The sequence below is a fragment of the Alligator mississippiensis genome, chromosome 12, assembly GCF_030867095.1.
Source record: "Alligator mississippiensis isolate rAllMis1 chromosome 12, rAllMis1, whole genome shotgun sequence".
NCBI classification, from domain to species: Eukaryota; Metazoa; Chordata; order Crocodylia; family Alligatoridae; genus Alligator; species Alligator mississippiensis.
In genome coordinates this window covers 52,266,205-52,278,961 of record NC_081835.1, presented here as the reverse complement: position 1 = coordinate 52,278,961, position 12,757 = coordinate 52,266,205, and the positions used below count along the sequence as shown (strand labels likewise).

The following is a 12,757-nucleotide window of genomic DNA, read 5'->3' as shown; positions in this document are numbered from 1 at the left end:
CCACAAATGGGGAAATCAAAGCACAAAGATTTACTGACTTGCCCATGGACACATCACATATCAGTAGTGAAGCCATGAAAATAATGGAAGTGCTGATTTCCAGTCACTATTCTGAGCCTTACACATAGGTGATGCATAGGGGGGCACATGCACCCCAGATTTCTGTGCCAATAGTAGGGCCTGGCTGGAGCCAGGGCCCTGCAGCAGCAGGAGTGGCGGCGCAGAGTTGTCCCCCGACACTGTCAACACTTACATATTGTTTATAGCCCTAGACTACCTACCTTGGAATTGTGAGAATTACCAGGAAAAAATTATACAGTTTTGGTAACAGTTTAAAAACAATACAATAATTAAATACAGCTTGATAACAGCAGTAAGACACTCCATGGTGTGGTGATACATACTGTCCACTAAGTGCACATATAAAACTATACTCAGGATAATCAAGGTTTAGACTAATGTGAAAAGCAGACTCTTATCCTAAGCAAACTACACTGACATGACTAAGCAAGAAGTGCACCACCTCATCAGTATCTGACATCTTCTCATAACTGTTGCATGATTCAATTTAGAGAAAGGACCAAGCAGAACTCCCAGATCCATAAGCCTCACAATGCTAGAGGTGGAAGGATCCCCTAAACTGTGATCTGAAAACAATTTTTGCAAACACATTACCATGAACTACTATGAACTAAACAACAAACCTAGACCCCAACTCTTCCCAACATTGGGTCATGTAAGGTCTAGGTCTTAATTCTGCAGCCTAAGCCCATCTTGATTTTATTTACATTACTCCACTCTCTTCAAACTGGGTTTTGAAAAGCTGGGACAAACAACACATTAACACCAGTGTTTTATATACTGGTGTAAATTACTCCAAGGTCTATGGAAGACAATTGAGCATCTTATACCAGGGTAGCAGACTGTAGGCTGCTATTAATGTGTCATGTCAGCTGGTAGCAGGGGAGCTAATAACAGCCTGTTTGCAGTAAGCAAATGGCTACTTTGCCATTTGTGTGTCTACAATGTACTACTATACCTCATTGGTGTAGTTTTATACTTGATTCTTTCAGGAGCAATTTTACACTGGTTTTGGTGACATTACCCTGGTGCAGAGGTTTTCATCATTTGTCCATTCCTGGTTTACACTGGTATAAAGGTCAGTTAGACTGATGTAAATGTGATATGCATCCACACCCCCAAACAGATACTTGTTAAAAAGAGGAATGGGTCATACTGGTGTCATCCAAGTGCTATGAAAAACTTTCACCATCCCAAAATTGCCTCATTTCTGAACTGCTGCACTCCTTGCTTTTCCATTCCTGGGCCTCTTCTAAGCACAGATCACCAGACATGCCAAGGCCTGCCAGAATTCAGGCTAAGTGTATATGTTGGATCAGTGGTCATTTAGGATTAAATCCCAGCAAACACTTGTAACCAGCGACCTTGATACTCAAGATCTCCTCAGGAAGCCACAAGTGAAAAGCATTAACCCACTGTGCCACCTAAACCCCTGTTGATTTTCAATCCACTCACTGTTGTAGCTGCTGCCGCCGCTAGTCTCCGCCGGTGCCGTGCCTGGTTGAATCGGCCCTTCGGAGGCGGCCCTCCCTGACAGTGAATGGGAGGAGAAAGAAAAAGAAGGGAAGGGGAGGGGAGGGAAGGGAAGAGGAGGAGACATGGGAGGACGAAAGATTGTCAGAAAAGGGAGAGGGAAGAGTCTTTAACTGAAGTTTCACTGACTGTAACTTCCTTAGAGGTCGGTGTCTGAGGCACAGGGAGAACAGTCTCCATATTCTCACTGCACCTGTGCTGAACAGTGCAATATCTTGAGTCATCCTACGAACACTGTACCACTAGGAGCTGTACAAGTACTAGACATTAGATAGGATCACCACACCCTGTTATGTCTTACTGCTTACAAGTAACAGGGGTCTTATAGTCTGTTTACCAAATCCATTTGGAAGCTTAGATTTAGAGCCCTGCCTTCTTACCCTTACTTCTTCGCTGCTGGTATCCACACTGAAGCTTTTATCTCAAGGCTACAAATAGACACATTCCTCTGTGCTATCCATAGACTGATAGGTGCCCCATTCATACTATAGCCCTGTAATTAGAATGGGGACTCTGGAAGATCTCAAACGTGGATCCCCTTTCCAGACTAACATATCACATAACCACTGATCATCCACATGGAAGCTCGAGAAGGCCCTGCATAGGAAAAGGGAATTTTTAGCTGGACTCCCTCCAAGGCTAGGATGAGTGTTTTCAAGTGCATGCAAAGGTACAGTGCCTATGACCCTCTCAGTCGCAACAAAAAACAAATCAGCATACAGCACAAGAACCTCTCACATACTGCAAAAGGAAACGTACAAGGTAAAATGACCTACCATCCAGAGGGGACTTCTCTTCAGCATTCTTATCTTCTTCTGCCAGCATCACCTCTTCTGCAAAAGGGAAACAGCAAGCGCTCAACCTTGGAAATATTGCACTGCCATACTGCCTGGGATGGAGTGTGGGTGGGCATGTACCACAGGTTTCACCAATCTCAGTTTGCCATACCACATAATTACTGCAAGCTTTTGCATACTGTCTTGAGTAAAAGCCTCAGTCACAATTCTGTTCTCTCCCTCCCACCCCGGTTTCATTCTCCTCCTGCTTCAGGTAAGGAAGTGAGTTATTAAAAACCTTGGAAGACTGACTCTTATTTCCCTGCTCACAAACTTGCTTCCCCCCTCACATTAAACCACCTATTCTGGCAAATAAAAGGGCTGAGCCAAAGCCCTACTTATGCCTTTCTGCCCAGTCTCCACCCTTCAGATTGCAGAAAAGCACATCCAGAGTAGTTGTAATGGGATACAGCAACTTTCACTTCATGGGCAATGGCTTAAAATTGATTGAAAGCAAGAAAGTGCTCACTCTGCAGATCTCAGATCTGTGCCAATCTTATTCTCCAAGCCACCCTGTTGTCAGTGCCAGGACCTTAGCCTGTTAGTCACTGGCTCCCCTCCTCAGTAGGAGACACAAGCCACCCTTGCCACACACAGTTGTACATGATGATGCTTTGGGATGTCACCAGCTGGATAACTGGTGAAAACCTGGCCCTGCTAATCAACAGCAAAACTCCTACACTCTCATCGGCTCGACAGTTCAGCCACTGCAACTTAGTTAAATTATGTATTTCCTATAAAATAGCTTGGCACACACCTTCCTCCCCATATTTATACAAACTGTTGCTAAAATAAGCATAAGTAATTCTACTTTCCTACAACGTATGAACTTAGTACTGACCGAATCTAAAGAATGAAACCTGCTGTGCTTTTCTTGAGTGGGCAGTAGGACAAATATCATAAGGACATGAAAAGAAAACACTGCTGTTTCATTCACAAGAAATTACACTACATAATATTCTATAGCAGCACTTCCAAAATCAGTACAATTCAGATAAACAGGTCTACAATGTTCTGATGTATTTCTGTCAAATAGTGATTTTTTTTTGAGGGGGAGGGTATGTTTAAGAAGGAAAACCTAGAAATCTCCAGTGCCAAATCACTAATAGCTGAACCACACGTGACTTTGCATCATTGTAAACAACAACGTCCTTTCACATTTCTTGATGTCAGTATTGACTGGGATTTTTGTTAAGTGATACAAAATCCTTCTAAAATCTTGCTTGGGGAATAAAAAAAAAAGATCAGTTTAGAGTGAAGACAGGCAAAAGAAACATGCTAAATATCAAAATCTGGTGCCAAAGAATCAGTCTAGAAAGGAAGAGGTGTTAAAAACCAATCTTACTTACCATCTTTGTTAATGATCTGGGAGAAGTAGTAAATGCTACATTAATGAAAAGTCACTAAACTGAAAGGACAGAGAAGTAGCACAAAGGGGATGAGAGAGATTAGAACTGTAAGGAGAAGAGGGCAAATGATACCCAACTTGGAAAATGCAAACCCAGTGCATCTAATGGTAAAAATATGGGGGAGACATATCATCAATGGGAAGAAGAATTTTGGGAAGTAATCGTGCTAAGAGACTTACATGTGATAAAAGCAAATTATACACCAGTCTGCTGTTATATAAGATATCAAAAAGGTCGATACAATTGGGGAACATTTGCAGAGGCACCAGGTTCATAGAAAGAGAAACCGTTATTCTAAATGGCACAGGTGCATTTCTAATCAGGTAGCGTATTCATTTCTGAATCACTTTGGTATCCAAAAGTTATACACAAAAAGCAGCTTAGAGAAGAGCTGCAAAATTATTTGGGAGTGAAGGGGAAAAATAGAAAAAAAATAGTCCAAACTGAAAGCAGAACAACTCAGAATTGTACACAGTACAAATCAGGAGAACTGGGACAAACTGAGTAAGGGAATTGTGAATAATTCTGAAATCTCAAAAGGAAAAAGGTGGTGGTCCTATCACTCTGCCCATTCAAAAGTGACCTGAGCAAAAGCCTAGGAAACATGCAATACTGAGCAATCCTGTATTAGCAGAAACATGGCTTATGTACCTTAACACTGTAGGTCTTCCTATATACATTAGGGCTGTGCAAAGCTTCAGTCCCTAATTCAATTCAGCAGAGATTCGGCCTGATTCAGTGGCCAAATCTCCAAATTCAAATTGAATCAGAGGACCCTTTAATCTCTCCAAATCGAACTGGAACCCTCTGAATTGATTCAGAGAAATTTGGTGATTCGGGCATAGACAACTTTAAATGTTTTTTCTACATACCTCTAGGTAACAGGTGGCTCATGAAAGCTGTGATGCTGTGGTGCACAGAGTGTCCCACAGGAGCGTGGGGGGCTCCCAGTGCGCTCAGCAGCACACCCAGAAGTGCACCAGAAGCACTTCTGGTCCACTTACAGGTTCGCTGGAGAGTGCGCAGGGGGGCCCCCCATGCCTCCCCCAGCTCAGTGATTGGTGCCTCCTGGGTCAGGGGGGCACCCGGGGTCCCCCTGCAGCCAATTGCCAAGCCAGGGAGGCATGGGGCAGCCCCCTGCATGCTCCCCAGAGGACCCAGAAGTGGACTGGAAGTACTTCCAGTCCACTTCCAGGTTGGTCGCCAAGCACGTGTGGGGGGGCCCCCTGTGCTCCTGTGAGACACTCCATCTGCCCCACCACTGCAGCATTCATGAGCTGCACTGGTACCTTGAGGTATGTAGAAAAAATATTTGAAGTTGTGCCTATGTCTGAATTGCTGATTCTCCAAAACAGCATCAAATCTTCAGTTTCATATATGACTGAATTGAATCGGGGACAGTGATCTGAATCAACAAATCGAATCACTGTCCCCGATTCAGGCTGAATCCAAATCGAATAGGGCCCACTTCACACACCTCTACTATCCATAACTTCTGCCACATAGATGTAAGCAACAATGAAAACACAAATTCAAACATCTGAATTTGATAAACCAGGAAAGAGACTAGAATAGATTAAATTGTGCCTGTGGGACCTCAGGTAATAAACCCCTGACATGCCAACAAGGGTGAATGCTACAGATACTGAGCTAGAAAATGGTGAGACTCAAGGGACAGTCAGTCTAGACCAGCCTCAGACCTGTTGCAAGTAACCGTAATTCTGTGAGTTTTCATGTGCTTATGGAAAATCAGATTTAGGCCTAGAAGAGTGAACGCTCTGTGATTATGAGCAACCTTGTTTTTTATTTTATTATAGAATCCACTAATTTACATACTGCAGTCCTGTTGCCGTCCCCTCCCTTCCACCCGCCCCAGATCTGATTGACCTGAAACCCCATAAAGAACCTACAGTGGATTTATACTGATTTAGAAAAGGAAAAAAAACCCAACCAAACCTCCTACTTCCCCCTTGGTTCCTTGGGCTTATGTCTACTGAGTTTATAGGTAAGATTTTCAAAAGGCTCGTCATCATACTTGGGTATCACTTGAAAGACAATTCCAAGTCTTAGGATGGCCTTTTAGGCCATGTGAACATTGTGAAAAAAGCCACAGTGGCTAAGTACAGAGGGTCAAAAAGCCTGAGCCAGAATCGATTCAATTTAGGTAGGTTCCTCTAAGCTGCGTAGGTTGAACCGATAACCAGCTGAACTGGTGTTCAGTTTTCAAATGGGAAAGGCAGGGGGAGGCCTGCACGGACCCAGGCCAGTAGATTGGGTGTGCTAGAGCACATCTCCCAGCCTGTGGCCATTGCCAGGCCAGCCAAGTGTCTCCAATTGTCCCCGCCCCCCACCCCCAGCACATGCTCCCAACCCCCTGCTATCCCCACACAAGGGGTTAAGGAGCCCCTGTCTGGGTCCTGGCCCACCTTGGGGGAACCCAGCCTGGGTTCCCCAGCCCAGGCAGACCTGGGGAGCCAAGGGGCATTCCCTCCTCCCCTTCCCAGCTGCTGATTGCTGCTGCAGCTGCTGCCACAGGGGGGAGGGAAAAGGAGTCCTTTTGACTGAGTGCCAGCCCATGCAGCCCAGCATGGGGGCATCAGGGAGCCCCCACCTTGGGGGGCTCAGGCACCCAGCTGAGAGGACTTCTTCTCCCTCCCCCCTGTGGCAGTCACTGAAGCAATCAGCAGCTGGGAAGGGGGAGTGGGGAGGGCTGCCAAAGGTTGAAAAGCCCCCACCACAGGGGCTTTCCCTCCCACCATGTGCTGTGTAGACCCTGGCATGGGGGGTTCTCTTCCCCTCTTCCCCCTCTTCCCCATAGATTGACAGACCCAGGCAAGAAGCAAGCTAAGCAGCAGAGGGGTGAGGCAATCCCTGCTCCACTGGAGCAGACAACATAGCCTAGAGCTGCAAAGCATCCTGGTATGATGGGGAACTGCGAGCAAACTTGAACCAGGAAAGGATCTGGGACAGAAGTTTCATAAACCAGTTTGATCTAAACCAATTAAGTCTGATATCCAACCAGGTTTGTCTTAAGCTGGTTTTGGCCATTTTGAAAACGGTTTGTGTGCACTGAACTTCTATTCTGTTACAGGTTTAAACCAGTTTCCAATCATTTCAACTGGTTTATGTGTAACTTCTGTCCCCAGCCAATAAGTCACAACAACAAGCCACCCGGTATATCAATATCGCAACATGACAGATAATCAGCCAGGCTGACTACAGGGTGAATCCCAATCAGGAGGGTTCAGAACTCAAAATTATAAATGCTGATTCATAGATTCATAGATGTTAGGATCGGAAGGGACCTCAATAGATCATCGAATCCGACCCCTGCATAGGCAGGAAAGAGTGCTGGGTCTAGATGACCCCAGCTAGATGTATATTCAACCTCCTCTTGAAGACCCCCAGGGTAGGGGAGAGCACCACCTCCCTTGGGAGCCCGTTCCAGACCTTGGCCACTCGAACTGTGAAGAAGCTCTTCCTAATGTCCAGTCTAAAATAGATGTAGTGGGGGCTATGTGATACTACAGATGTGTTCCACCTACGTCATACATCCTCTCTCTCAAAAACGAATTAATAATTGGCCGGGTCCTTACTCTGCTTCCTCAGAGCATGCAGACCTGAGTGAATTCCCGAACATGGTTTGAATTGACTGCTCCCACAACTTGAAGTGGAAGAAAGGAATCTTCAAGCAAAACATCCAACCCAAATTTGACTCTCACTAGGGTTTCCATTCAGAGTACCTTCAGCCCCAGCTCCCTAGCTTCCTCTAACTCAGGGGAGGGCAATTACTTTGGGCAGAGGGCCGTTTACTGAGTTTTGGCAAGCCATCAAGGGCCGCATGACAGGCAGCCAGGGGCAGATAAATATTAATTTTCTAAAATTTTTAGGGGCCCTGTGGGCCCAAAAGAATGGCCTGGCAGGCCACATCCAGTCCCCAGGCCGCATTTTGCCCACCCCTGCTCTATCTCCAGCCACTACCAGTCACATACTATTTTTGACACAACACATCAGAAGGTAACGAGAAACCAAACAGTTATACTGAGCTCAAAAGTGGCTTATTGCACAGAAAGCAGATCTGCTATGATTGTTTTGTCTCTCCAGTACCTAAGCTATAATCATTTAGCAGGTGTTTCATTCAAGGAAAAACTACCACAGTTTAGCTTCCACTGACCATAGGAAGGAGTGAACGAACTAAGCAGTTATAGCAGAGTAAATAATGCATAGTAAGTCTTTCCCCTCTCTCCCGCTTTAAAATTGATGTAACTGTTTCTTCTGTCCATACCCAATGCTTTTATGCAAGGTTGAAAGCTCACTGACAGGCTGTGGGCCAAAGAGGTGTGTCACTTGTTATGAGCATTATTTTTCCATCCACCGTCCTGGCAATTCCTGACAAGTGATTAATAGTTGACTTGCCTGTAGTGATCATCATGAAATACAATGATTGAAAGAAAAGGCTTGGGTGATCTATAAAAAAAAAGCAATCTCTAAACTACAGAGGAGGGGAGATAGGTGATATTTCTAAAGCAGAGAGAATAACTGAGAGGGTGAAAAAGAGCAAATGTTATATCAGTAACCTCTGCCCTTCGTTCTCAAGGGGTCCACGGAAGTCTCTTACAATCCACACGTAGAGACCAGAGTGATGGGTGCCGTCAAGTTTAGATTTATTGCTCCTAGTTAAGCACTGACAACAGGCTTAGAACAGCACAGGACTGAAAATAAAGATAGTTTTTCTTTTGAAGAGCCCGCAGTATGTACCCTGCAACAGAGAAACTACTGCTACTTCTCTGTCTTTGACATGTGGAGAAAGGACATTATGTCCTCAGAAAAAGGATGGATTATTGAAATTATTACATATTTGAATGCAATAGAAAAACAAACAAGCATAAAAATTTAATTATGCTGCTAGGGCTCAAACCTGTAAGATAGGAAAGACAAAAAAGTGTGTCTAAAAAAGAATCTCGGTAAACGATTATGAGGGCACACAATTTATCCCATTATGTGAACACCTTCCTACCTGATCTATGATATGTCTTCATCTCTAATTAACCTGGGTTTCTTTTTCCAACTGTGCAAAGAAATGGTTTCCTTTCTGTGCATTTCACAAAGAGTGACTCCTGATGTTTTAAAAATTTCATGATGCTAGAAGTATGATGTTCATGCAACAATGAGCCAGAAGAGAAGGTTAAATGTAACTTCCTTATGATTGCTTACTATGGGAGAAAAGAAACACACAGAGGAATTGATGCTGAAGCACTGTGAGAAGGCAATGGACTTGAAAGGAATTAAAATGCAAAATGCAAGCAGCCCGATTTGCTCTGAATTGTAAGACTTTCAGTCTCCACAGCCAAATGTTTTCAAATGATGCATGTTCATGTAAGATAAGAAAAGCATCTTCAAAAGAATATTTGGGGGCTTATGAGTGCTTTTCTTTTTCTAGACAGAGTTCTAGTTTTTAGTTCTGCCTTAGAAATGCACTGTGACAGCCTAACAGGTGCTACTGACCACGAGTTAAATGACAAAACAGTGGCAAGATCATTTTCATGGATTGCATCATCAGTCTCTCCTCAATGCTCCTCCTAAATTTCTGTACAGGGGACAATTTAAAATCAACTCTTTTCTGCTTTCTCTTCTGGCCAAAATAGAAATAATAATTAAAAAAATACCCTTCCCCATCTTGTAGTGAGACAGTGAAGATATTCCCACACAACAACAAATTTACAGGTTTCCACCTAGACTTAATTTTCTGTTGAATGCACTCAGGATGTGACACTTGCTAAGAGACTTGCAGCTGTAGGGTAAGGGATAAACCAATGCAATGTACAGGCATTTGTACCCGTAGGTGCCTACATTTCAGCAGTGCTGATGCTTCTATAGAGATTTAAGTTTATAACTATCATTCTTCAGGCTTCAAATTGCTATTCGAGCTCTCTTTCTAAAAGAGACAGCCAATCAGAGATTACGGGTTTGATGTACAAATCATTAGGTTACATTCTATGGCATATGCAATATAGAAGTCAGATGAGTTGATTAAAGGTTTCCTTCTGACCTTACTCTATATGTCAGTTCTCCTCTCACATTAGTTTAACCCTAAAGTAACTCTACTGACCTGAACCTAGACACTCCAGATTAATAACATTTGAGAGGAGGATCATACTTAAACATCAGTCACTTCTACCTTTAGACCAGGCTCGTCCAACATACAGCCTGCAACGGGAAATGAAAGTAAACACTGCTTCCTAATGGCTGCTGAAGGGCTAGAGAAGGGACAAGGTTCCCACGCGCATCGCATCAGCTTGACGTTGCCAATGCGGTGTGTGTGAGAAGAGGAGTAGCCATGTGCCGCTCAGGACAGGATGAGCCCAGCCAGAGCAGCAGGGGCTCAGCTGCACTTTCTCGCTACCTGCGCTGGTCTGTCCCAAGCGGCATGCTGCTCCCCCACCGCCTCTGCTGGCTGGTGCCGACCCGGGCGGGTCTGTCCCATCCGGAGCAGCATGCAGCTGAAGCCAGATTCCCACGTGCTGCTGGGGCGGGGAGAAGCCCCCCCATCCCCAGTAGCACGTGGGAAGCCAGCTTCAGCTGCGTGCTGCTCTGGATGGGACAGACCCGCCCAGGTCGGCACCAGCCAGCAGAAGTGGCGGCAGAGCCATGTGCCACTCGGGACTGACCAGCGCAGGTAGGGGGAAAGTGCAGCTGAGCCCCTGCTGCTCCGGCTGGGCTCGTCCTGAGGTTCATTTCATGTTTGTAAAATGCTTGGAGAGCCCCACATAGATGCACTGCATAGAAATGCAAAATATATTTTGACTTATTTGGTTGGCACCTTGGGCTGAGATTTTCAAAGCTGAGCCAAAAGGCCAACTTCTGTTAAAATGAATGGGATTTAGAGGGCTCCAAATCTTTTATGACAACTTTGTAACATGCCTATCTACCCCTTTTTGCAAATCTCAGCCATAGTTTGGAAGCTCAGCCAAAGAACATAAGAGCTTCTGAACGTAAGAGCATAAAAAGTGCCGTGCTTGGTCAGCCCCATGGTCCATCCCGCTCAGTATCCTGTCCCAAACAGTGGCCCAGGTGGATGCTATAGAGGGAGAGTTTTGAACTGGTTATTTATACCCATTTCACTGTCACTTCCTGCTACTTCATCGGCTCCAAAGGTCACGTGACATTACTTCCTGATGTGATACCACTTCCTGTGAGGTCTTTGAATATGGCTCGCCGGCCCACTGGGTGATAAATATTTCCTGATCCGGCCCCACATTCAAAAAGGCTGAACACCCCTGCTTTAGACTCTGCTTCCATAACGCCTCTTTACATATGTAATGCCTTCCTTGAATCAGCCTGTCTTCTCCGTATGTACATCTCCCCAAGAGCTCCTATATGCTGTTGGCAGGCTGCAACTGCCTCTGACAGCCAGGGTAACATGTCATGAATGCCACCTCTCTATTTTTCTTATCAGTCCCTCAGTGGCTGCACCATAGGCTGTTATAGGGATAACTCCTAGCTAGGGCAGGGTATTTTCCCCAAGACTGCAGCTCTTAAAATCCCAACACAAAGTCCTGATTCAAAGTCCTTTTTCCCCACCATCCACATAGTCCTCAATTTTACACCTAAAATCCTTAAGGCTTCTTGTATTATGCATGACTTTCATAAGTAGTTGCCACCAGTTAAAATGATTGTGTTATTGATGCTTTGGCTAGACATGCCTCTGCCCATGCTACAGACTCCTAAGTTATAGTAGGTTCAGTTAGGTCTGCTTCTGCATCAGATGGAGTTGCACTTATTTAGTGACTCAGCAACAATCAGTTAGCTTTGAAGTCTTTTAATAGTGCTGAAGCACTTACTTCAGCAACTCTTCAGAGTTTTTTAAATGATTGCAATAATTTCTTTGCTTTAATTCCTTCATTTTAACATAGGAAAATGAAATGCAAAAAAACTAGAATCCTTGAAAGATTTAGGCTAAAAGTTAATTACTGAGGAGTCAAGACATTTGTGAAGTTAAATTTTCTAATGCACAAATGTCTATTAAGGATAGTAATTAGTTCAGGATAAGAGATAAGGTATTGTTTGGTGTCAGAAAATGGCAAGGGACAGAAAGCAAAGATTTACTGCTTTCATTTTATGAGGGATAAAGCACTTGAATTGCATTATGGCAAAAGGCTAATAATAGGATTCCTCAAAATTCTGTTTAATGCAAAATGATAAGTAAACCTCTATTTTGATGTAATTATCAATAATTTGGGGGAAAGGACAAGCAGGAAGGTGGTAATATTTAGAGATGGTATAAAATTACTTAGGTTAATATAGAGAGAGCTATCAGGAACTTCAAAGACCTCTAACACAGCTCAGTGAATGAGCACCACAATGGTAGAGGAAATTAATCATTGACACATGCAAGAGAATGTACATGGGAAGGTATAATTTCAGCTATTCAGATATCTTGCTAGGTTATAAATTAGTTGTAGCCCTTGAGGAAAAGACTTGGTCATTACTGCAGATAGTTCAATGACAATCTCTATTCAATGGGCAGCAGAGCTCAAAACAAACAATATATGCAGAAAAAAAATCAAATTAAATATAGTGTTAAAATATTATAATACCACTATGCTATTTCATGGGAAATTGTGTTTGCTTCTTCGTACCTATCTCAGAAAAAATAGGAAGTGCTTGGAGATGGATACTATAAAAATTATTAGAAACCTGGAGAGTTTTTTATAAAAGGAGAGAGACTGAAAATACTTGGGCTATTTTGCTTAAAAGGAGGCCAAATCAGATGAAATGTGGTAGGAATATACCAAATAAAGAATGGTATAAAAGGAAGGTATCAGGTGTTCCTACTGACATTCCCACATGGGGAAAGAGAAAACCACACTGAAATGCAAATCTTAAAATTGATGGAAG

At 43.8% G+C, this 12,757-nt stretch overlaps 1 protein-coding gene across 5 annotated transcripts in view; it reads right to left on the bottom strand.

Annotated features, from left to right (window-relative positions):
• CACNA1B (calcium voltage-gated channel subunit alpha1 B) overlaps positions 1-12,757 on the bottom strand; it is a 475,079-nt gene that overhangs the window by 204,446 nt on the left and 257,876 nt on the right. For all 5 annotated transcript variants that reach the window (XM_059715546.1, XM_059715542.1, XM_059715543.1 and 2 more), the window contains one exon: positions 2,391-2,447. In XM_059715546.1, coding sequence (XP_059571529.1) covers positions 2,391-2,447 — 57 coding nt within the window. The remainder of the gene's footprint in view (positions 1-2,390; positions 2,448-12,757) is intronic.